The 25,758-nt window shown below is 47.3% G+C and overlaps 1 protein-coding gene across 2 annotated transcripts in view; it reads right to left on the reverse strand.

Annotated features, from left to right (window-relative positions):
- Positions 1-251: 251 nt before the first annotated feature.
- C19H1orf198 (chromosome 19 C1orf198 homolog) overlaps positions 252-25,758 on the reverse strand; it is a 31,156-nt gene continuing 5,649 nt past the window's right edge. Inside the window, exons 1-4 of one of the 2 annotated variants that reach the window (XM_063614000.1) lie at positions 20,273-20,430; positions 18,492-18,542; positions 6,516-7,058; positions 252-3,050 (exon numbers count right to left, since the gene is read on the reverse strand). In XM_063614000.1, coding sequence (XP_063470070.1) covers positions 2,994-3,050; positions 6,516-7,052 — 594 coding nt within the window. In that variant the 5' untranslated portion in view covers positions 7,053-7,058; positions 18,492-18,542; positions 20,273-20,430 and the 3' untranslated portion in view covers positions 252-2,993. Of the gene's footprint in view, positions 3,051-6,515; positions 7,059-18,491; positions 18,543-20,272; positions 20,431-25,758 lie in introns of those variants that run through there. The other variant, XM_055235411.2, reaches the window with a different exon arrangement.

The following is a 25,758-nucleotide window of genomic DNA, read 5'->3' on the forward strand; positions in this document are numbered from 1 at the left end:
GTCTTGCCGATGCTTCCATTTCGCCCGAGGGCTGTGCAAGAGCCCCCCCCCAGGACAGAGCCCACCCTCCTGCTAGCAGCCAACACCTCCCACAAACCTGCAGAGAGGACCTTGCCAAGACTGCAAAGCAGGCTTCCGGAAGTGGCTTAAGCTAGCTTTCACTAGCACGAACCCCTTTTTCTCTTCTGTGTTCAACTGCAATCATCTCCACAGGCTTCCTGACACCAGCAGAGGCCCATCACAGACACAAATAGCATTTTTTAAAGGGTTTTATTAAAGGCTACGAGTATAAAATATGACTAAGTTACAAGTCGTCAGTAAGAATGTATTATTTTTGAAAACGTTAATTAAAGAAAGGGAGACGCAAAGAAAGGGAGGCTGTTCCTGAAATCCACACAGGGTGGTGCAGCTCAGACGGGTGACAGACCCCCGCTGTTCCCAGTGGGGCAGCACCCCCAAACCCAGGGGGCCAAGGGAGGGGCCCCCCAGATGAAACAGAGGCTGGTTGCTGATTTCTTGGGGGAACTTGTGTAAAAATGAAGACACTGAATCCTTGAGCTGAATCCCAGGTGCAGAGACTGGGGGGAGGTGGAGGATCCAAAATCATGCTCAGGTTTCTCCTGAAAAGTGTGTATTTCCTAAAAAATAAATATAAACTCCTGGTTTGAGAAACTCCCTCCTGATGCATGGGAGGAAAAAGACGGCAAATGGAGAGCTAAGAAACCATCTTTGCGTAGACTTTGCCCAAGGTGTAGAGGAAGATCTGCCGGTCAGGCAGGATGAAGACCCACACACGAGCCCGTGTCCTCCAGGTCGTCCCTTCTTCCAAAAGTACAGCAAAGCAATACAACTTGAGGACTCCCTCCAAGATTTCCTAACTTTGGATTTTACATTTAATCTCAGGAGGCTATACCATTAAGAAACATTGTTAATAGAGTTAACATTGCTAGGTGCTGGGCCCCAGACGGTACTAAGTGAGGCAGAAGCTTTCAATAATTCCTATAGCCCTCAGCACCAAGAAGAACTTGGAGGGAATATTGGGCTTTATGAGAAAGTGGGAAAGAAATTAGAATTTCTCCCAAGAGGCAGATAACCTTGGCCTACTGTCTAGGACACAGGTCTTTCTTCTGTGCTACACAAACGCTACAGAATACAAACTCATACATATACATTTGCTACCATAGGTTCTACAACAGCCCCGTGCCCTCCAGGCAGAAGGTGGAGGCAGGTGGCCGCTGATTCTGAGGATCCCTGTGTGAACAGTGCCGTTAGCCCCGGGGGGAGCTGGCACTTGCTCAGACCGTGCCAACTGGGATTTCTAAGCTCCTTTTTCCCTCACCACCATGCTGAAACCTTTCCTGCCTCGCATATATCAACTATACTTAAATGGTACAGAAAGAACCAACATTTGAAAAGTTACAGTAAATCACTGAAGGAGAAAGATAAACTACACCCCAAGGATCTACATGAGGTTTAGGGACATAAAGCAATTGGCAAGAACCAAACCAAAAGTTGGCTATGCCACAGCTTTGGCAGAAACTTTCCTGGAGGTGATGAGGGGTTGAGGTGAGTTGCTATGTGCTTTATTTTGGAGCCAGATAAAATATTCTGGAAATCATTTCAGAAGGTCCTATGAAACAGGCATTTTTTTTAAAAAAAAAAAAAAAAAAAAAAAGAAGACACACTTTGGTATTGAAACCAAGCGCTCACTGGCAGGGGTCGCAGAGATTAAGGCTTCAGGTGAGAACGCAGTGATGGCAATGTGGAGATGGCGCCATACCGGGCTTGAGGCTCTGCTCGGATGCCTCCTGCAGGCTCACGCAGCTCAGGGGCCACTGGGCAGGGCAGCCTCTGAGTACAGCAGCTTCTCTAGGGGAGGTGGGCCACCTTGTACCACTGGGCGGCCTTGGTGTCTGCACCAGCTCCAAGAGACACTGCTGCTCTGACACTACGCAGGTCTCCACGGGCACTGCTGAGTTGATCGCAAACTCCACTCTTCCGCTTCTGGTGGTGGTCAGGGCTGGGGAAGGCCCGTCATGATGCAGCCTGGCTAGCCCTTGGGATAAAGAATGCCCACTGCTCCCACCAGTCCCATGCTGGAAGACTCTAACACAACTAAGCAGAAGAGCCCTGTCCTCCAGCCACGCCTGCCGTCTGCCCTGACTCCTGCAGGTGCCCGGTCCGGGGAACAACCGACAGGTCACATAAGCAACAAGAACTTCCAAGAGGAAATGGATACAAAACCAAGGAAAGTGGTAGCCCCATTGTTGATAATCTAGATACAAAATAATGAAAAGTTAATACAAAACTCTTTAAACATGCAACTCTTTTTAAACAACAATCCGTACTCTGAATATGTATCAGGGCAGCTTAAAGACTACACTGCCACATACCCGCAGTCTGTTCCCTGGAAATGGCGTGAGGGTGGAGGCTGGCACATGATGTGAGAGACGTGGCTTCCGCCAGAGAAGCCCCGGACAGCTGCGAGCACTGGCTGAGAACGTCGCTGGGGGCCAGTCTTTCCAGGGTCATGGCCAGCATGCTGATGTCATGGCTGATAACAGCACCGTCAATCACCCACGAAAAGGAACCCGTATGGTAAAAAGCAGAGGGGGGAGGGGGAATAATGGAGAAGGACATGGAAATCACTTATATGATTTTTGTGACGTGGCTGAAACACATCCTTTGAGGAGGGGGAAAATTGGGTGGAGTTGGGAACAGAAGTTTTATTTACAAGATCTCCTGAATTATTAACAGACCTTAAAAATTCCAAATGTAAAATTTCTGTTATCAAATCACTGAAAATAGCATATATATCTGGTTCTACCAAAAAAGAAAAAAATCTGGCAATATTGACCAGTTTCCAAATGATTAAGAAAAGAGTGTCAAGAAACCAGGAAAATACATAGGAAAAGGTGGCCCTTTTTATCCTCCTCCACCACACCACTTTGGAAAACATTTTAGGGTTCTTCATTGTATTTTTCTGATACATTTTACCAATTGTCCAGAAAATCAAATCCCGTCTTCAAGACGACATTACTTGAGCTGACCTGTAGAAGGGACAAAAACATGGAAGTAAGACGAGTCTTTTCTTTTCAGTTATGCATAATTTAAAAACAGCATCTCATTTAAAACGACCCAGATAAAAGAGCCTACTTCTGTCTCAGAGGTTCCCTGACCTCAATTTATCTCAGTGCTTGAAATCAGAAGATTAAATAAAGTTCAATGCAATCTATACTCTGCCAGCATCCAACACTAACCCCTGAGACCTTACAGAGAAAAGAACAATGTCTCTGTATTTTTCTATAAATCTTTTCTGTTTCTGAATGACAGCCATGTTTAAATTTATTCATCCTAAATAAGAGAACAAATGATAAAGATAGTCCTTCAAATATAAAACAAACATCACACGCACACACAACAAAAAAGAACTTGCAAAGTTGAGAAAGTAAACATAGTGTGGAAAGAATGTGAAGCTTATTTCTTTCAGATCTTGTGAGAGGTTATGAAGTGATTTTCCCAAACTCCAAGCTCAGCCTCCGGGCCTCAAGCGATCCTCTTGCCTTGGCCTCCCACGTAGCTGGGACTATAGGCATGCACCAGGCATGCACCACAAGGCCTGGTTTAATTTCATTCTTCTTTCAGGGGAAAGGGCTTGACTGACAGGTCCCCTCTTGTGAGCACGGGCTGTCTCAGGCTGCTGCTGTTTTCATAAAACTTCTGACGGGCTTCCATTCAGCAGCCTGTTTTCAATGTCCCTTTCCTCCAGCCTAACACCAGCAGCCATTTACCTGGTGCACCAAGTTCTTCTTGAGCAAAGAAACCTTGACTCTCCACCCTCCAAGCAGCTGGCAAGCAGAAAATGCATACACGGCGGCAAGAGCAGGCAATGGGCTAAGGGACTCGCCCTTGACACCTGTCTCAGGCCCGGTTTGGCTGCATGTGAGACTGAGTGAGTCTGCATGTGAGACTGGTGCAGAGTGAGGCAAAACATGCAGAATGGAAGGGGTGCAATCCAGTTTTCCTTGTTCTGGTTTCCTTCCAGTTTCTTAAATGTAGTGGCATTTCACTGTGCTTTACTCAGAAATCTGTTCTCTCAAAGGAATTTCATGTGTTGTCTCCTACTCTCCACTGCCCACACAGAAACACGTTCCTGCTTCTCTTTAGAGTGGGGACTATCACCTATTTTATGGAAATACTTCCTTCGGAGGAAGCCCCCAGTGCAGAGTCTCAGAGAAAGAGTGCTGGTTAGGAAGGCAGGGAACTGAGCCTGTCTGTAAGGAGGAGCTGATGGGCAGGAGGATGTGAGACAGAAAACAGAATGGAGAGATGGGCAGGTACCGGAGGAGGCAGGAAACGAGAGGGCTGAAAGCACTAGCTTAAGAAGGTGCAGAAACACGAAGACGAGGACAGGCTGGAGAGCTGATGTGGAGCCGAGGTGGGGAGAAAGTACTGGCACCGCGGGATCCTCCCTCCTCGGGAGGACAGCACGCGCAGCCATCTGCCGAGGGAGGTACGGAAGCACTGGAAACCAGCTCTGGGGGACATTCAACATTATCAGTGATGATCTCAACTCAACAACAAAATAACCAAAAATTTAAAAATGGGCAAGGGACCATTGGACATTTCTCCAAAGAAGATACACAGATGGCCAATAGGCACATGAAATGAGGCTCAACATCATTCACGATCATGGACAGGCAAGTCTAAACCACAGTGAGACACCACCTCATACCCCTTCGCGTGGCACTAGCAAAGACACAGAAAATAACAAGTGTTGCAAGGGAGTGGAGAAACGCGAACCCACGTCGATGGGAATGTAAAATGACGCAGCTGCTGTGGCGAACAGTATGCAGGTTCTTCAAAAAAGTAGAAATAGAACCACCATGTGATCCAGCAATTCCACATCTGGGTATGCACCCAGGAGAACGGAAAGCAGGGGCTGGAAGATGTATTTGTACATACACGTTCACAGCAGCACTATTCCTAACAGACCACAATAGCCAAAAGGTGGAAGCAACCCAAGTGTCTGTCGATGGATGAGTGGATACACAAAATGTGGTCTAACCACACGATGGAATATTTGCCTTAGAAGGCAATTCTACACTTGCTATGACATGAATGAACCTTGAAGACATCACACTAAGTAAAATAAGTCAGTCACAAAAGGGTAATATATGGTGCTACTTATATGAGGTACCTAGAGGAGTCAAATTCAGACACAAAGTGGAATGGTGGTTGCCAGGAGCTTGAGGGGAGGGATGAATGGGAAGTTAGTGTTGAACGGGTCCAGAGCTTTAGCTCTGCAGGACGGAAGGAGTTCTGGAGATGGATGGTAGTGATGGTTACACAGCATTGAGAATGTACTCAAATACCACCAAATTTATACTGTAAAATGGTTAAAATGGTAAATGTTTGTATATTTTACCATAATAAAAAACTTTTAAATTCAGTATACGGAACCAGCCCAAATACCCACCAATCAATGAGTGGATAAAGAAACTGTGGTATATATATATATATATACGATGGAATACTACTCAGCCATAAAAAGGAATGAATTAATGGCATTTGCAGCGACCTGGATGGGATTGGAGGCTATTATTCTAAGTGAAGTAACTCAGGAATGGAAAATCAAACATCATATGTTCTCACTCATAAGTGGGAGCTAAGCTATGAGGATGCAAAGGCATAAGAATGACACAATGGACTTTGGGGACTCAGGGGGAAAGAGTGGAAGGTGGGTGAGGGATAAAAGACTACAAATTGGGTTCAGTGTCCACGGCTCGGGTGATGGGTGCACCAAAATCTCACAAATCACCACTAAAGAATTTATGTCACCAAATACCATTTGTTCCCCAAAACCTATGGAAATAAAAAATTTAAAAAATAAAAATTAAAAAAAAAAAAAAGAGTGACCCACAAGAACCAAGGAGTCACAAGGGCCAGAGGAGGCCAGGTGAGGCTAACATGGAGGAAACTGCATCCTGGGCTCACTCCTCAGCAAGGCAGCCAGGAGCCCAGCGAGGCCCACAGAGGGGCAAGACCCAGTGTGGCCTCTCAAGTGTGCCTGCCCGCCTTGCCAACAGGCAGCTCCCCTGGCCCAAATCCAGACCAATCCTAAAGAACAGACCATCGCCTCTATGGATAGCTCCCAAAAAGAAGGCCCAACACAGCCTTGAGCTGTGACAGCCCTGGGCGCAGCGCCTTCCAGGGGCATCTTCTGATAGCAGCCCCCACACCAGGGAAAGCGCAGTGGGCCACAGAACCCTGACTGGTAAACAAATTAGGGCACCCAGATGGACTCGCAAAACTTGTCTTGTTGCATATTTGTTGGTGGCTCAGCACCCTGAGCCTAGGCATCCTCTGAGGAAGAGGCAGGGGAAGGAGGAAGGACGGGGGAGAGGAAAAAGAGCATGGGCACCTGTGGCCTGCCTGCTTTGCGGGGGATCCTCTCAGTCCCCGTGGAAGAAGGCGCCACCCCACCTGAAGACGCATTGGTGCAGGCCACTCACCTGTGCAAACTTGGGTTCCAAGAACAGGGTGTCTTCCCCGTCGTCCTGCCTGATGTCAGGAGATGGCAGCTTCTCCTCGAGCTGGGAGGGGGCGGCCTCGTGCAGCGCGCTGCTGAAGGCCTGGACAGGCTGGGGTCGCTCACGTTCGGTGCTCACGTTGGGAAGAGGACGCTGCTCCTGACGGAGGGTGCTGGGCCTTTCCACCTTGGCCTCCCTGTCCTTCGGGGCAGGTTCCTGCCGGTAGCAGGGAGGCAAGACCTTTTCCCCCTTCTCCATGGACTTGATCTGGCTAGGGGTCAGCGACTGGAACTCGGCCTCAGGCCCCTCCCCTCGAGACCGCTCGGCATTGATCTTCCAGAATGATGCTTCTTCCTCCTTCCTGGTGGGGCCCAGGGCGTCCAGGCTGGAGGACCTGCTGCCTTGAGAGGACTTGAGGGCCTGGGAGCCCTGGGAAGCTTTGGACAGTGGTCTGGGCTCACTGGCAGCAGTGCCGTTGCTCGGCTCCTGGATGGATAGGGCGGAGATACTGAACTCCATCTGACTCTAGGGTGGGACGTGAGAAAGGACAGAAAAAAGAAAGTGATCCTGAGAATCGACCGTCACAGGTGTGCCAGCTCACGCACCCCTCCTCAGCATAAGGACGCACACCAGCCACACACGAGTTGTTGCCCATGTGCTGGAACTGCCTGTCCTGAGTGGTGGGTATGGTCAGGACTCCCACTGCACACCTGAAATGCATCAGAAGCTTAAACGCCAAGGCCGGGTGAGAGAGTGTGGGTGGTTGTCCCCTCCCAAATCTCATGTTGAACTGTAATCCCCAGTGCTAGAAGTGGGGCCTGGTGGGAGGTGTCTGATCATGGGGGCGGATGTTGTCTTCATGATAGTGACTTCATTGCTTGGTGCTGTCTTCATGATAGTGAGTTCCCATGAGATCTGGTCATTTAAAAGGGTGTGGCACCTCCCCCTGACTCTCTCCCTCTTGCTCCTGCTCTGCCATGTGAGATACCTGCTCTCATCCGCCTTCCACCATGAGCCACAGCCGCCTGAGGCCTCCCCAGAAGCCAAGCAGATGCCGATGCCATGTTTCCTGTGCAGCCCGCAGAACCATAAGCCAATTAAACCTCCTCTCTTTATAAATTACCCAGTCTCAGGTATTTCTTTAAAGCAACACAAGAACACACTAGTACACTCCCTCATGCACTATGCTACATGCAGCTCAAGATATCTGAGTATTACCGATGAGTAAGGGCTCTCTGCTTGGTAAACAGGGCACCCTCCTGTCTCCTCCAGTGTGGTTCTAGCACCTTCCTGGCAGGTGACGACCCTCACTGGGAGGATAATGAGGAAAGGTGCACACTGCAACAAAAGGCCACTCCGCAGCAGCCAGGGTCAGAACCCAGCCTCAGATCACAAACACCCAGAGGGCAGGGCAGGGCCTGGCACCCATCACAGCCTATGCCCCACATCTGAGCACCCACAAAATGCTTTCCTTGATCTGGATGCTGCTAACCACAGCGATCTCTAAAAATGACACTGCTCAGCTGTTTTGACCAAGAAAATCATTCCATGGCAACCTAAACCTCCTCTTTGGAGTAGAATGTTGTCTTCCAAGCTCTGTAGAACAAGCAATTTGTAATCTCAATCATTTCTAAAATCAATTCTGAAGACTTCTCTCTTCCCTCACCATTTCTACTCCCTCATACTTCCCTGCCTCTTTCTAAAATAAATTAATATGCCAGATGTGGTGGCTCACATCTATAATCCTAGCTCTTTGGGAGGCTAAGGATAGAAAATCACTTGAGCCCAGTTTGAGACCAGCCTGGGCAACAAGTGAGACCCCTTCTCTACTAAAAATTAAAAAAAAAAAAATAGCTAGCCACCTGTGGTCCCCAGCTACTCAATATGCTGAGGTGAGAGGACTGCTTGAGCCTGGGAGGTCAAGGCTGCAGTGAGCCACGATTGCATCACTGCATTCCAGCCTGGGCAACAGAGCAAGACCCTGTCTCAAAAAATATACCAAAAATAGGCCAGGCACAGTGGCTCACGCCTGTAATCCCAGCACTTTGGGAGGCTGAGGCAGGCGGATCATCCAAGGTCAGGAGTTTCAGACCAGCCTGACCAACATGGAGAAACCCCCTCTCTAATAAAAATACAAAATTAGCCAGGCGTGGTGGCAGGAGCCTGTAATCCCATCTACTCAGGAAGGCTGAGGCAGGAGAATCGCTTGAACCCGGGATGCAGAGGTTGCGGTGAGCCAAGATCACATCATTGCACTCCAGGCTGGGCAACAAGAATGAAACTCCATCTCAAAAAAAAAAAAAAAGAAAAGAAAAAAGAAAGTATACATTAAAAATAAATAAATAAATAAAAGTAATAAAACTACATGACAAAAAGTTTGGGAAATAGAAAAAAGAAAAAGAATCAGTCACAACCCTTCCCTCCTCCCATAATCACTCTGCTTTTTGTTATTTCTATGTAACCATTTTCATATATGTGTTTTATGAGGCTGTAGTTCTGTTGGGCACGTGATTTGGGGTACTGCTTTTTCACTTAATCATAAGCATCATCCATGTTGTTGTATGGTCATTATAACCATTATTTTTAATGGTTGTAAAAATATTTCAGTAGCTGTCACACCACCTACTTAACCATTTTCTTATTATCAGACAATTTGCTATTTCTAAGCCTTGTTGTTATAATTAAGGTTGCCATAAACATCTTCATGCATACAATCTCTTTCCCATTTTGGGTTAATTTCTTTAGACAGATTTCTAGAAGTGAAATATCAAAATACAAACAATTTAAACCTTTCCTTTTTATGGTTTTGGATGCATACTATCAAATCTGCTTTCTAGCGGCTGCCCCAATTTCTAATGCCACCAGATGTATATCGGAGTAGCATTTTTAGTCACTGAGTATAATAATTTAAAACTGCCTGTGCTAACTTAAGATACTAAACATGGTTCTTTATGCCTTTCATGCACAGTCTTTCACATAATCAATGATCTGTTCAGTTCTTTAAGTTTCTGCAGACAGCAGCACTCTCCCAGGATTCTTGCCAATGGGCAGGCGCATATTTGTCAGGGCAAGGATGGAAATACTGCTTTTCCTGTGTGAACTGCAGGTCCTGTACATAGAGAGCGGCACACGCTGAGTCTGAGATTTCTAAAAGTCCAGCTTCTAACGGCCAGATGTCTTCCCTCCAGACTTGGGAGATGAGATCACGAGGCCATGAAGAATTCAAGTTTAAAACGCAAGCCTAGGCTGCCCTGAAGCTCAGTGTTACAGGAAATAAAACCCATAGGCTGCGCGGTGGCTCATGCCTGTAATCCCAGCACTTTGGGAGGCCGAGGCTGGCAGATCACGAGGTCAGAGGTTTGAGACCAGTCTGACCAACGTGGTGAAACCCCATCTCTACTAAAAATATAAAACTCAGCCAGGTATGGTGACGCACGCCTGTATTCCCAGTCACTCAGGAGGCTGAGGCAGGAGAATTGCTTGAACTCAGGAGGCAGAGGTTGCAGTGAGCCGAGATTGTGCCACTGCACTCCAGCCTGGGCAACAGAATGAGACTCTGTCTCAAAAAGAAAAAAACAAGAAACAGCCATCAAAGCATTGGTTGTCTGGTTAAAGACAATGTAGATTACTCAGTGTGCCTGATGTATCAGGACTGTTGTTTCTAAATTATTATTATTTTCATTCTACAAATGAGAAAATGGAGAATCGGAGTGATGAATTAAATTGTCCTAGGTCACCAGCCCATTAGGAGATTGTGCAGCTGGGATTTCAACCTGGATCGAGAGATTCTAAGCCTGAATCTATGGCTGAGCATCCCTGCATTGCAAAACAACAGGTGGCCACCAGGTATGACATCCATGGAGGCCGCCGGGAGCAGTGGACACAGTGGGATCTCTTTATGTATGTGTGTGATCTAATTTGATTTTAAAGGACTGTTTCTCAGTGATGCATTCTGAATACTCTGTATATTTCCAAATTCCACAACAGAATACAGAAAGACTGTGGGATAGAGATGATAGTTTCTTGAAATAGGCAAATCACTAAAAATGGCTCAGAAGTGGGGCCCAACTCAGGGGACACAGTTGACTTTGATCTGGAAATTGTAGTGTAAGGAAGGCACTTAAAACTGAGTACTTCGTCAAACCCCAGGCTTTTTCAGGATCAGCAATTTCTCTCATGGGCGTCTTTGCTAAGAAGCCTCTAGAAGGTGAGACAGAACTTCCTGTGTACGTGGAGGGCAGCAGTGGGCAGAGCCAGGGATGCTGGGGGGAGACGCCCATCACAGTGGTTCCCGGGCTGCTTCAGGGGCGCTGTGGGAAGAGAACCTGGCAGCACTTACCTGGGTGTGACCTCCTCAAACAGAATGACAGAGGTCGCTCCCAGCCCTGCTTGGGTAACAGGAGACCTGGAGACCTGGCAACAGCTCTTCAGAGGAGGGTGTCACCTGGCTAGAGGAGAGGGCTTTGCTGGCAGAAGCAGCCACCTAGTTTAGGGGGTCTGGAGGTGACTATGGGGAACACAAGAACTTAACGAAGAAAAAAGTTCCAATGAATTTGCTTCTAAGTGTTTTTCCCTATGTATGTGTATGCTGTTCATAATTTCGCAAATAACCTATAACTACAGTCTCCTTTAACAAAACAGCCCTGATGATCTCATGAAGGCAGGGAGTAGAAGAGATAGATAATGTAGGCTGGGAAGGGTGTGTGGGTAGGAAGGGGATGAAGAGAGGTTGGTTAATGAGATAGAGGGAGTAAGCGTTGCTCTAGTGTTCAACAGCAGAGCGGGGTGATTATAGTTAAGTGTGTTGTGTGTCTTGAAATAGCTGTAAGAGAGGATGTAAAATGTTCCCAACACATAGAAATGATAAATACTCGAAGTGATGCACACCCCAAATACCCTAACTCGAACATATGGTCTATGATTTCACAAAATATCACATGTACCCCATCAATATTTCAAAATATTGTATATCCAAAAAAACCTGCCCTTGTCCATCACCCTGCTGGGTGCTAGACCTCTTCCCCACTGCTTTCCCCAAAGGAAGAGGGTTTGTCATCTAGAATTTCTAAACACAAACCTTTTGGGGTAGGGGAAGAATCTTTTTTTCCTGTCTAGATCTGACTCTGCTCAGCTCTAAAAACTCCAGGAACTATAATAAAAACAGACTCTAGCAGGGCCAGGTGGGGGTCCAGGGGAGATCAAGCCCATCTCTCAGGAACTGCAGCCCATCCCGCCCAGGTACCTCATTCTACCCAGGGGGGACCTGTCCTGGTGTCTGTGCACGCAGCACCAGGACAGAGCGAAAAGTGGCTCCAACCTCATTTTCAAAGACACACCAACATGCAGACCATAAGAAGGCAGAGCCCCTTTTGCCGTTTCAAAGTAAGTTTTACTGCTTTTTGCTTCGGTGACTCCACATCGTTGGCCACTCCCTGTCTCTTCCAGTACAGGGCACATCCTAGACTTTCCTAGAACAAAAGTCCATTTTCTACAGGCGTGGAAAAAGAGCTGGGCTCTTGAGAAAGGAGGTCATGTCAGCCCTCTCCCACGGCACTGAGCGACAGGGAGCCAGGGCTGGCGGGAGGATGAGGCTCATGATGGGGAGGAACCCATGGGCCACAGGACACCAACTCATGGGCGCTGGCCACAGACAGAAAGCCGGGGTTTGGGGATTCAACTTAGTGGTCTTCTCTAGTCTTTGAGACAGGGGAGATAGGAGAGTCCACAAGGAAGCCGTCCCTCCTGACGGCAACTCTGACGGCCCAGCCTCAATGTCCCAAGTGCCCACAGAGGCTCTGCTGGGAGGACTCCCTCCAGCCTGGCCAGGGCTGGGCGTCAGTCACCCCATGCGGGGAACAGGGTCTCAGTTGGCCACGTCTGTTCTAAAAACAGAAGGACCACAACTGAGCCCAGTGTCTATTTTTAACGTCCCACTCACTGAAGAGGAATGTGTAATATTTCAGTAAAAGACGAGTGCAGGCTGCCAAAACTAACTGTTTGGCTTGGCAGCCTTGGACAGATCTAAATTGTTGAGACAAAGGCTACAGAAGCCTTGTCAGAAAAGATCATCATTTACTGGAGCAAATCCTAATACATTCACCAACCACTTAACAGCTATTCTTCCCACCTCCCCTCCAAAGAGGGAGGAGGAGGAAGATGAGCAGGAGGACACTAAAAACCTTTAGAATCACAAATTTAGTAGAAGTGGCAGCTGACAGGGACAAACCCAGGGGCCCAAAGAGACGGGGCCATGGACGTAAGCAAACAAACACCCACCCTGTCAGCCTCTAAGGCAAAAAAACACCAGCCAGGGAGAACTCAGCTGGGGCCCAACAGGGAATGGGTGCAGAGGTGCACCAGGCCCCAGGGTTGTCAAAGTTAAGGGACAAATAATCGTGTCTGCCATTCTGGGCTCATCATCTCACAGGGACAAAGATGCACCAACAAGGAATTCATCAGCACCATCCCCATTTTTCCTCTATCACAGTGCTTCCTAACGGTAACAGGGAAGAGGGTAACTCTGGAAGCTGCATAGGGGTTAAGAGTCCAGCCCTGGGCTTAGGACTGCCTGGTTCACATCCTCACTTTATGCCATGGTTTCCTCATCTGTAAGGTGGGTTGCTGTGAGGATTACACTCGGCAATGGAGGGAGGGTGCTCAGCACAGACCTGGCACGTGGTGAGATTCCTGATTGGGACAACTGTAAAAAGAGGATTTGTGCTGAGTCTGAAGGGCAGGTGGGGCCTTCTCAGGTGGATGGGGGTCAGGGGATGGAGCAAAACACTGAGGTCCAAGAGAACATGGTCCCTGAGGTGGGTGAGAACAGAGCCTGTGGGATGGCAGTGCAGGGCTGAGGGCAGGGCTGAGCGAGTGACACATCGTCCCACACACGGAGAGCAGGGAAAGGTCAAGAGCAGGGCCACTCGGGGGTCTGCTGTTGTCTCAGGAAGGGGTGAGGCACAGCCCAGAGGAAGGGCAGGAGGGAGGGAGGGGACTGCTGGGCAGAGATGGGGGTCTCAGTGAGGAGTGCAGAGACCAAGCTGTGGGGGGTAGATGCAGCCCCATGGTGTCCTGCCTCTCAGAAGCCCCATGACTGGTACTGAGGAGGAACCGCTGAGAAAAGCCAACGAATCCTCTATGTCCAGGAACATCCTGCTGGAACAGCCCTTCTGTCCCACCATAGGCAGCAAAGCCCCGCAAGCCACAGATAGACCTGAGCTCCAACTGCTCTCCGCCCACTCGACCTACCACGCACCTGACCCCCTGCATCCCGGTGTCCTGACCCACAGCGTGGATAGGGACACCAGCCTCCCAAGAGTGAAAGAATTCAGAGTGCACACACATCCCTATCATGGGCACAGCATGGAAGAAGGGCCCGTGCTCATAAATGCTTATGTCTTCCCAAGAAGGCGTCTGGAAGGCTTCCCTACTCTGGGAATGATCTATATTAGCCTCCTGAGATCTTTTGATACCCATGAAATCAAGGAACCGATCCCCAGCCCAACCTACTTACTGCCCTAATAGGCAGCTGGACATCAGGTGAAGGAAGGGGGTAGCCAGAAAGGAGAAGCAGCCAGACAGCATGGGGGAGGGGCAAGGCTGGGGACAGGGTCACAACACCCAGCCAACCAAGAGCCCAGCCAACCAAGGCTGGGGATGGGGTCCCAAGAGCCCAGCCAACTTTGAAGCAGGGCCTGACCTGCCCCAAAGGCATTTTCTCCTCTGAATTCTCCAGCCCAGACCGCCTGGGGAATGTAAAGAATCCTCTCTCCACTCCCTGCCTCCTCCCATCTGGAGCCTTCTAAGTGCTGAGTTTTTTCCTCTCGAAACAGCAGTAGCATGAGACAGGAATGCAACATTAGGTCCCCACTGGCCCCCTCTCCCCCGGCACGCCTGCCAAGCTGATAGATGAGTGGAAAAGATGACAATCACGACCACCCCCACCCCTTCTGGGACCAGCAGGCCTCCCTTCTGTGATGGAAGAAGTCTGGGCAACAGAGGCACCACAGCCAGGATCAGCCTCAGAGGAGGCAACCGAGGCAGAGTGGACAGGCTGGAAAACCAGGCAGGTGCACAGCTGCTACCGTGAGGCTGCAGCGAGCTCTCCTGATCAAAGCTGCGTTTCATGGGGGTAGCGACCACAGGTCTCAAGCACAACCGCAGCTCATTCTGTGGAGGTGGAATGGTCATGAGCTGGCCAAGAGAAAGGAACCCATGCAGAGGTGCAGCAGTTGGGCGAGAAACCAAAGATCCCTGCGATTCTTAACTCTGCCCATGGCCGTGACCTTGGGTCAGGCTTAACCTTGTGTAGGTAGATTTGTCAGGGGATGGAGAAGTCAGAGCTGGGCACTCTGCTGGCATCCACTAAATGTCTACTGAACTGAATAGCCGAAGAAGGGCATGAGGTTACAGCTACCCAACATGTGTACAAATATGGGTTAAACGTATGGAGAAAATGACTGGAGTGGCTCAGTGGCTATAGCTTTTGTGCTAAGTGAGATTTGCCACCAAACACAGCTGTCCACTCACTGAGCTGTTGTTCGAGCACAGAAGTGGCATATGCTCAACTCTGGGCCTGCAGCATAATGTCTGACATAAATGGGGTATAAAATAAATGTCTACTGGAAAAAAAAAAATCAATGAATGATTTCAGAGATAGAAAATAGACGGTGGCTGCCGTGGGCTAGCAAGAGTGGGGGGCAGTCGTTCTTTAATGGGAACAGAGTTTCAGTCTTGCAAGGTGAGTTCTGAAGGTGTGGATTAGCTTGACTTAATCATTCCACAATGTACACACGTATCAAAACATCTTGTTGTACATCATAAATATACATAATTGTTCATTTGTCAATTAAAAAATAATTTTTAAAAAGAGTTCTCGAGATGAATGATGGTGATGTTTGCACAAAAATGTGAACATACTGAATGCCACTAGATTATACACTTAAACATGATGAAGATGGAAAATCTTATGTTGTGTGTATTTTGCCACAATTAAAAATAAAACTTAAAAAAATCAATGAGTGATTAATTAAAAATGGAAAGAAATGGCCAAGGTTAACCATGGAATGAATGACATCATACAATCTTAGATTTAAAATGGGTGCAAACTCTCTGCAGCTCTTCTATCAAGAGGTGCAATCTCTTTCCTCACACATTGAATCTGGCCTAGCTTGTGCCTTGATTTGACCAGCAGAACAGAGCAGAAGTGATACTATGCAGTTGCCCAGCCTAAGCTTCAAAAGAGTCCTCGTAGGCTTCCATTTCGACACACGGATCTCTCCACCTCTGTGTGAAGAAGTCCAGGCTGGCTTTGCTGGAGACATGGGGCCCAGCTAACAGCCAGCACCAACCAGACACATGAGCAAGGTTCTCAGAGCACCCAGCTCCCATCAGGCAATCAGATGACACATGAGTGATCCCAGGCAAGGCCAACGGAAGAACAGTCCAGCTGAGCCCTGCTCTGACCATTGACCCACACAATCATGAGCATATAAAATGCTGCTTCAAGCCACTAAGTTTGTTATGCATCTATAGAGAACTGATAGAGTGAGGAAGGCATCAATTGAGAGGTAACAAGAAATGGGGTCCAAGTCTCCCTCCAGTCCTGCAATTGGGGATTGGGGGGTCCTACCTTCACTAAAGCCACCTCCTGTTTGTGGCTTTCCGATGAGGATCTTATAAGCCTTTAAGTCCTAAGAAGAGTTTGGCAAATCTCTTCAAGCAGGGTGGCCGGGCACTCCAGGGTTAAGACTAAGGAGGAATGAGTGATGGGTTTTTTAAAACTCGGCACTGCCTAGTGAAGAAGGAGGAAGGGACAGCTCCCTTGCTCTCCGAGATACCCTCTACTTTGCCCCTAGATGTTTCTAATAGTAAACTATAGTAAGTCTGACCTCAAGAGATCAAACAGGAAGGTGAGTACACAGAGTGAGCCCAACAGTTTGTAAAACAAACTGGAACTCTCATCTAAAAGGAACATGAAATGAAACTGCAAACTCTGAGCTATGAAGACTACACTTTACTAAAAGGATGCAAGTTACGATGACTGACACATGTTAACCAGATTTTAGCAAGCTTCCTCAATTTACACTGGTTCCTAAGGGACCAGATATGCTGGCATCTGTGGACAATGAGCCTCTCAGCACAAGTGTGATCCAAGTGGACTGTACTTGCTCTCTTTGTTCTCGAGACCTTCTCCAGGCACCTGTTTCCCACTCTGGCCCCAGCAGCTGTGCCTGTATCAGCGGCCACTCGAGGAGCTGCACCACCTTGTCCCAGAATGTCATTTATGCCAAGTTAATAAAAGATGAAGTGTCCTGTCCCACAAATAGCTGATTCGGGAACATTTAACAAGGTAAATTCTTAAGAGAACAGATATTCTCGTGGGGAACATGACGAGCTTAGGTCTTAGAACACTTTAACTATTCTTTACTTTCCTTTGCCTTTATCACTATGATACCATCAAATACAGACCCAGTCCAGGAAAATCTGCACTGCTTTCTGGGCCACCATACCCAAGGCTGCTCATTTCCAACACACAGAGAATCTATCTGGCTATTACCGCTAGATATCATCTATAGGATTAGTGCTTCTCACAATTACCCAGTTTGGGATCCCACAGAAGAGGAATATCGAGGGCCCTGGCTAAGAATCAATGTAATGATGCACTTTTTACCCACTTATGACTTCCTTTGCAATGTCAGTAGACACAGGATCCAGTGTTGGATTTAGGAGCTATTCCAATGCAGGCGGCTCCTTAACATCTTGTGCTCTCTCCCAAGACAATGTTGGTCACCCCTGCAACCAGTACCCACCCAGATCCCTAGGGAGACTACATTAATGCCATATCTTCCCCCAAACCACCTCTTAACTCTAACACTCATCTCAACTGTCCCACGCTCCCACGCCCCGAGGCCAGCTCGCTTCACCCAGGGCAATCGGCAATAGCTTACTAAATATGTCTGTGTGCCAAGAACAGTGCCAGCTGTCCTTGTCCATCTGAACCCTTGGGCAGTATTTCATTTTAAGACACAGTCGCCAACATGAGGGCCTCTCAGGGTCCTTCATGGACCACTCTGGCTCACTCTCCTCATAGGCCTCCTGCTGGGATGAGGGCTCTGATCAGCAATGATGTGGACAAGTGAAAAACCAAAAAACAACTGCCTTGAAGAATCAGTATTTAAAAACCCTGATCTGACCAGCAGTCCAAGCCCTATTCCAGGCTCACTGCCGTCTCTGTCTATAACACACTCTCATGACGTAAAGAACCCTCCAACACACACCACCAAATGTTCTAGAATTCAGAAAATCTTGGTCTTTTATTTCTGTTCCTTGGGTTAAAGACACTTGCCTTTTAGTCATTTTGCTTATGAATGTACTTCTACTGGGGCAACTTAGGAGATGGGGAAAATGAATTAAAATCAGTGAAGCTTGATGCTGTTAAGCAACTCTGGCGATGATGATGATAATGATGAAGAAGAAGAATGACTGGGAGACAGAATTAGTGATCCAAGTTGGGATGAATTAGCTAAATGGATGTCTGTGTCTATCAATCAGCTCGTCACCTCCCATTTGCTCAAAGCTTTGTCTTATGGGGCATCTCCCACCAAGGTGCTAAGTGCTGGGGACCAGAGGTATGAGCAGAGACAGGACCCCCAAGAGGGCTGGCCCCCTTAACCAAGCTGGCCGGGAGTCCTAGTCAATGGGCGTCATGGGGCGTCATTGGACCCTGGCAGAAAGCACTACTACTTTGAACTCACTAGCACCAAACCACACACAATAGTTTCCTAATTCCTCACCATGCTCCTCCCATCCCCTCCTTTTCTACCAACAATGGGCACATCCCCTGCAGCCTGGCAGTCAGGGGGCTGTCTTCTGAGTCCATCAAATGCTGAAAGAAAAATATACAACTACTCAGTTCTTTTTAAAAGAACAAATAGATCTAAATTTAATCCAACTTACCCTTGTTTCCCAGGAGAAAGGGGCAGAGTGCTCATCTTGCCAAGTTAGATCCTGAAATAAAAAATCAAGAATAAGTCTGAAATCCAAACCCAGACATACCCCATGCAAACATCCACCCAGGACTGTGGGGGAACCAAAACTTAGGAATAATCCCAACTCCTGGCTCTAAACAAGCCTGATGCTTTGACACTCTCAGTATAATGCGCTGACCGTCTTGATCAGATTGCTCCCTCACCTTTCCCGCTGAGGCTGCCAGACACTCCCCTCCCCAGCCAAACAGACAACAGGGAATGCCGGTGAGGCCCCCCAGTGGGCTCAGATAGATAAGCTGAGTAGGAATGGACGAGGGCTTGATGGTCTCAGCAGAATCAGGCACAGATTCAGCCCTGAACAATGATTAGCTGTGTGGCCATGGGAAGATGACTTAGCCTTTTTGAGCCTCAGTTTTCTCATTTGTAAAAGCAAAATGATACTTCCCTTGCAGGGTTGTTGTAAGGATTAAATGAAGTAATCTGGGAAAAGAATGCCAGGCCATAATCTGCCAGTCAATGCCAATACAGGAGCTCCCCTCCTCCCCAGCAGGCCTACTGGAGAGCTCGAGGGCATGGATCAGCAGAATCAATGAAGAAAAACGCCAATGTAATCCATGTGACTAATTATAACAAGAACTCTGAAATCACTCCCCACCCCCCACCAAACAGAACAGGACAGAAAGAGCCCTATAGAACAATCACTACGAATTTGACCTTGGATCCAGTATGTTTTGCTCACTGGCCTGCACAAATGACTTGCGGAAGCCACTTTTCCTACCCTCTACCTGCAGTTACTCCTGTACTAGTAAATGTCTCATCTGTGTCCAGCTTCAGTTGGGTAACTTTTGTTTGTTTGTTTGTTTGTTTGTTTGTTTGTTTTAAGAGATGGGAGTCTCAGTATGTTGGCCAGGCTGGACGCAAACTCCTGGGCTCAAGCGATGCTCCTGCCTTGGGTGTCCAGAGCAGCTGGGACTACAGGTGTGCACCATGTCTGACTGCTTCTACTGGGAACATATTTTCAGAATGAAAAATCAGGACACATTGGGTGATACAGGCTAAAATGGGACAAAATATTTTAAACTGAGCTCATATCCATATCTCCCCAAAACTCCAGGTGATTTATGTCCTTCCCTAAGTATCCCTGGATAACCGTCTTCTTCCCACCCATAGGTACACTGACTCTGCGCCCCTAAGTCAGGTGGTCTGGCTTCCCTCTCCTCTACAGGGCAAACCAGTTCTGCCCACAGACCCTCTTCTTTCAGCTTCTGACAGAGCCTCCGCCACCCCAGCTTAGCCTCAGACACTGGGGGCAAATGCCAGGGCCCACACAGGGGGAGCACCTCACCAACACGTAAGTGTACACATTCAGCCTTCCAGACCCCGAGCACGCATTCTCTGTGCAGACGCCTCCTAACATGAACGGCCAGTGGGAGGTCAGTCTTTGAACTTGAATAACGAAGGCATGCCAGGGTCTGGGCAGCTGAAAGCCTACTCCCAAGAAGCGGGGACGGGGAAGGAAGTGTGTGATGACTCCCCAGCACAGCCCAAGCACAGCCAACCCTAGATGACAAGGGCAATAGAACAGGGCCTTTGTCCGCTCCTCTATCCCCAGTGCCCGGAAGACTCAGCAACTGCCCATAGCGGACGCTCACTCACTCTTTGAGAATATGTGAATAAACAAACTCTGCACAAGCCCAGATCCTTTCACAGGTTGATTTTCCCCCACAATCTCCCGCTCCCAACACTCACACTCCCCCAAGACTTCCCAATGTGGGGGCACAGGCTCTTGACAGCTCTTGGCCCCAGGAGGAAGAGCCGGCCATTGACAGGGTAGAGATCCAGTTCTGTGTCCTGATGGCTGTGCTGTGTGCCTTGGCTCTGTGCAGTAGGGACTGGTACATTTGTGGCACAAATACTTCACATATGCTGGGGATAAAGAGCAAGGAAAACCCAGAGAGGAGACTGTCAAAAGGCCAGAATCCAGGTCTTTATTTTCCCAGGAGTGCGTATAAAAGGACTGAATATATTTATATCAGGAAAAAAAACACCACTAACAAAGATACTACTTATAAATATTAAGAATTACAAAAGTGGGGGAAAAGCCCTACAAACTGGGTTAAGCTGCATTAAAGTACATCAAACAGTCAGTTCTGAGAACCACATAGTGTGTGCAACTAATGACTATGTGTACAATAAGATGACCCCCATCCTCAGAGTGTTACAGTCACTCTCCTGTAATGGTATTTGCTTATGATCCTGACTTCTGAACTGATTGGTGTTGCACTGCCTCATGGCTGTCAAGCAAAACCTTTAAAAATGAGAGGAACCACTGCCTTTTTGTTTGGTATTTCAGTTAAACTCAAGTCACTTCCCAATGCACAAACTTCGTTCCTCCAAAAATGGAAATGGATGCCTGGAGGAATGTGAGTTACCAAGGCTTTGTGATTAGATGTCTCCTAGCAGAGGCAGAGGGCCAGCCTTCAGCTGTAGGGGGCTCCTTGTCCATGTCTCTGTGTGCATCCTAGGGGTACAGTTAAGCTAAATAACCAAAGTCCCTAAAATCCTCAGAACCCTCTGAGTTCCGTTTAGAAGCCATCAAACCAAGAAGGGCTTTGTTTTCACATGGGAAAAATAAAAGAGGCCGACGGAATGTAAGTATTATTTATTTTAGTTAATCATTCATTAACTCTTTGTGAATAAATGATCTCTGCACAAGCCTGGATATTTTCACAGGTTGATTTTCCTCCCCAGCCTCCACACCCCACACTCACACTCCCCCTAAGACTTCACCAGCTCTTCACAGCTCTTAGTCCCAGGAGGAAGAGCTGGCCATCCACATGGTTAAGTAGAGATCCGGCTTTGGATCTTTGGAAAAAGGTAAATGGAAATCAACTGGCAAAGGTGCTCCTTCCATCCAGAATCGGACAGGCCGCTGGCCACCCAAATGGAAAGAGGAAGTGCATGAACACCTGCGGGGCAGGCAGAGGGCAGGACCACTGGCCAGGGTGGGGCATGATGGAGCTGGGCTCCCCTGTTACTCGATATGATCCTAAATATTAATTATATACCTTAAGTCCCTTTGAAATCTGCAAAGATTAAAATAATAAGGCTTTTGGCTTTGGAAGGTGGCTCAGTACAAGACTCTGAGGAACAAGGACTTAGCCCAGAGCGTGGGGACAGCCAACTCTCCAGTGACTGCAATCCACATTAGCTGAAATTCCAAGGGGGTCGCAGGAGGAGAAAGGGTCACATTGATTTCTCCCCTACTTAGTGTCAATAGTCTTTTGTTTGCTCCAGCAAGAAATGAAGTCAAGGGGCAGATTCCTTGGGTTTCTGTAATTCTGAGCTCATAAAAAACAATAAAGTGCTTAACAAAAATAAACATGCCAAACAAAAATGTGATGGAAGCTCTGATGTCAGCCGCTGACTGCACGCTCTAGCCACAAAAAGCACTGGCGGCAAGACCAGGCTCCCTGGGATGTTGGATGCAAATGGAATCAGAATTGCAAAGTGGCGGCACCCACTCACACGCATACAATGCTGTCCTTTCTTCTACTCCCATGGTGACCAGCCTGCAACCAAAATGAGGCCAGGCACATGCTTTTGGACCAATCACATATGCTTTTTCTAGGACTGCTTGGAAGGCTTTCCCCACCCCCTCTCTGGCGCCTAGGATCTGAAATCATCCAAGTGCCAAAACACATCTGTTACTTAGGCCACACGACAAGAGAGTGGGCTTCATTGTTGGCCAGGACTTATCCTCAGAGTCAAATTCCGTAAGAGGCATCCATACCAAATGGGCAGCACTGAATCTCTCCAGAAACAATGACTTCTTTGGAGTGCAGGACAGAAAGATGCCCCAGGTCACCAAATCCCAGAGGAGAAAGCCAAAAAGCAGGGAGGAAGCTATAGAAAGCCACCAGAAACACAGGCGCCTGGCGATTATCAGAAGCCAGCACTACATGTCAGAGGCTCTGCCAGTCCCGGCGCAGCTCCAACGACTCCGGGATAAACACACACACAAACAATCTTTTCCCCTAACATCCCAGAGACCTTGAGTATTTGCTCTTCTCTGGGAAATGTTCATTCAATTCCAAATGAAACAGAATTAAAAAATAATAACATATATTTTTTGCCCATAGTGCTGGAATACATGTTTGCATCATATCACCAGCGTTTACTTCTTTACTTGTTGATAAAAAATGGATACTGGAGGGCTTAAGAACTCTGTGGTTCCTAGACACTTTTATTTTTGGAGGCTGCAAGGCTGCAACCGGAGGTGGGTTGGAGCAGGCCTGCACCAACTAACCAGAGCTGATTGTAGGATTTCGAGGAATTTCTTGAACCTGTTGTTAAATATCTTGTTTAACTGCCGTGATTAAAAAGGTGAATTACGCAAACTTGCAATTAAATCCATTGTATTAAAAATAAAGGTAATATACTCCACACCCACAAGGATGGCTACTACCAAAAAGCAGAAACTAGCAAGTATTGGTAGGATGTGGAGGCACTGGAACCCCTGGGCACTCTCAGTGGGAATGTAAATGATGCAGCCATTATATAAAACAGTTCGGCAGTTCCTCAAAAAATTACACATACAATTACCATTTGTTCTAGCAATTTCATTCCTAGGTATACAACCAAAACAACTGGAAGCAGGGGCTCAGAGATCCTTATACCCCAATGTTTATAGCTGTGCCATTCACAATAGCCAAAAGATGAAAGCAACCAGGTATCCACTGACAGATGATTGCATAAACAAAATGTGGTCTATCCATCCAATGGAATATTATTCGGTCTTAAAAAGGAAGGAAATTCTGATACATGCTTCAACATGGATGAACCTTGAAGACATTATGCTTAGTGAACTAAGCCAGACACAAGGTCAAAAATCATGATTCCACTTATATAAGGTATCTAGAGTAGGCAAAATCATAGAGACAGAAAGTAGAATAGAGGTTATCAGGGACTGAGGCCAGGAAATGGGGAGTTATTGTTTAATATATACAGAGTTTAATTGTTTAAAGGATATAGTTTCACTTCAAATAATACATGAGTTCTGGAAATGGATGGTGACGGTGATTGCGCAACATTGTGACTGTACTAAATGCCTCGGACTATACACAGAAAAGTGCTTAAAACGGTAAATTTTATGTTGTACGTATTTTACCACAATAAAAAGTCATGGAAAGACACAGAGGAACCTCAAATGAATATTATTAAGTGGAAGAAGCCAATCTAAAAAGGCTACATACTGTATGATTCCAGCTATATGATATTCTGGAAAAGGCAAAACTACAAAGACAGTAAAAAGATCAGTGGCTGCCAGAGCCTGGGAGGCGAGAGGCATGAGCAGGTGGCGCACACAGGATTTCCGTTAAGGCAGTGGCGCCCCTCTGTATGACACCATCATGGTGTACACCTCCAAGAGCGACCCCTAGTGTAACCCAGAGACTTCGGGTGACAATGATAAAAACAATGCAGGTTCATTGATTGTAATCAGTGCACCACTCTGGTTTAGGATGCTGATGGTGGGAAAGGCTGTGTGTATATGCACGTCTGTGTGTACATTTTGGGAAAGGTCTGTGTGGGAACTCTCTGTACTTTCCGTTCAATTTTGCTGGAACCTAAAACTACTCTAAAAACTGAATTTTTTTTAAAGTGGCCCCCCCACCAAAAAAGTAATAAACACTAGAAACTCATCATTTCAATACAGTTACTATTATCCATGGTCTTGAGGTTATTTGCACCCATTGTATGTGTAAGGTGGAAATACCATATAGCACGGTGCCCAGCTATGCATCCCGTGAGTCACGCCGAGAGCGTGCAACAGGCCACGGTGGAGTATCTGGTCATGGCAACTGGCAAATGCTAGAAGTCAGGGCTAGTTCGCCTCACTCCCCCAGCGCTGGCTGTTAAACATTTACCAGCACACCATAGGCTACAACCATAACAAACATCCTGATACTCATCACATTCTGCAAGTGTTTCTGGTGTGTGAATGGATAGCGCCTGCAGAGGGCGCTGTCCAGCATGGGGGTTCCCTTAGGGCCTCCACAAGCTGTTCCAGGAAAAACAGCTGGGCAGGGAGTGAGGGGCTTTCTGGGGTGATTCTAAAACAGCATCAGGATATTGGAACCCGGCAACACGCATATTGATGCCAGAAATAGTCATCGTCTTCCTGAAGTCCATAAATAAGGAGAGTTTCTGGTTGACACCTGTGGCATCTTGGCTTGAAGGTAAGAAATGTAAACTGAGAAATTCTACAAGCTAGAGAAATAAGGCTTAGAGAGCAGAGCATGTGAGCAGGACAGAAAGTCCCATAGGTTGCAGAGTGTGTCACCCTGTAGTGATGCCAGGTGGCCTGGCCATCTTGGCTCATCCAGGGTGGAACACATTGCTCCTGGTGAGCTGTGTCGTGCCCATCACTCCCTCAGAGATGCCAGAGCCTGTCCTATGGATCAACTGTAAGGCTTAATTACCGAGTGACAACACTGGTTGTTGTCACTGATAATGACAGCACCCTGGACATGTTGACCAACTGAGAGCCTCCCAACTGCAGCTCCATGCACAACTGTGCTTCTGCTATAGTTATTTCTATATCTATTTCTCTACAAATAAATATATTACAAGAGTGAGGTAATCACACTCCTTGGTATTTACCCAGATAAACTGAAGACTTAGGTCCACACAAAAAACCTACACACAGATGTTTTACTCATAATTGCCAAAACTTAGAAGCAATCAAGATATGTTTCAGTTATTGGATAAGTAAACTGTGATACATCCAGACAATGGAACATTATTTAGCAAGAAAAAGAAATGAGCTACCAAGCCATACAAAGACATGGAAGTACCTTAAATGAGTATCACTAAGTGAAAGAAGCCAGTCTCAAAAGGCTGCATACTGTATGAATCCAACCATATTACATTCTGGAAAAGGCAAAACCATGGAGACAGTTAAAATATCATTGGTTGCCAGGGGTTGGGGGGGAGGGAAGGATAAATAAGTGGAACACAGAGAATTTTTAGGGCAGTGAAACTCCTCTGTGTGATATTATAGTGGTGGGTACATGTCATTATTCATTTGTCAAGATCTATACAGTGGACAACCCAAGAGTGAACCCTAAACTATGGACTTCGGGCAGTAACAACGTGTCAATGTACGTTCATCAGTTGTCACAAATGCACCACCGTGGCATGGATGCTGACAGTGGGGGAGCCAGAGAGGTAAT

The sequence above is a fragment of the Symphalangus syndactylus genome, chromosome 19 (genome assembly GCF_028878055.3).
Source record: "Symphalangus syndactylus isolate Jambi chromosome 19, NHGRI_mSymSyn1-v2.1_pri, whole genome shotgun sequence".
NCBI lineage: Eukaryota > Metazoa > Chordata > Mammalia > Primates > Hylobatidae > Symphalangus > Symphalangus syndactylus.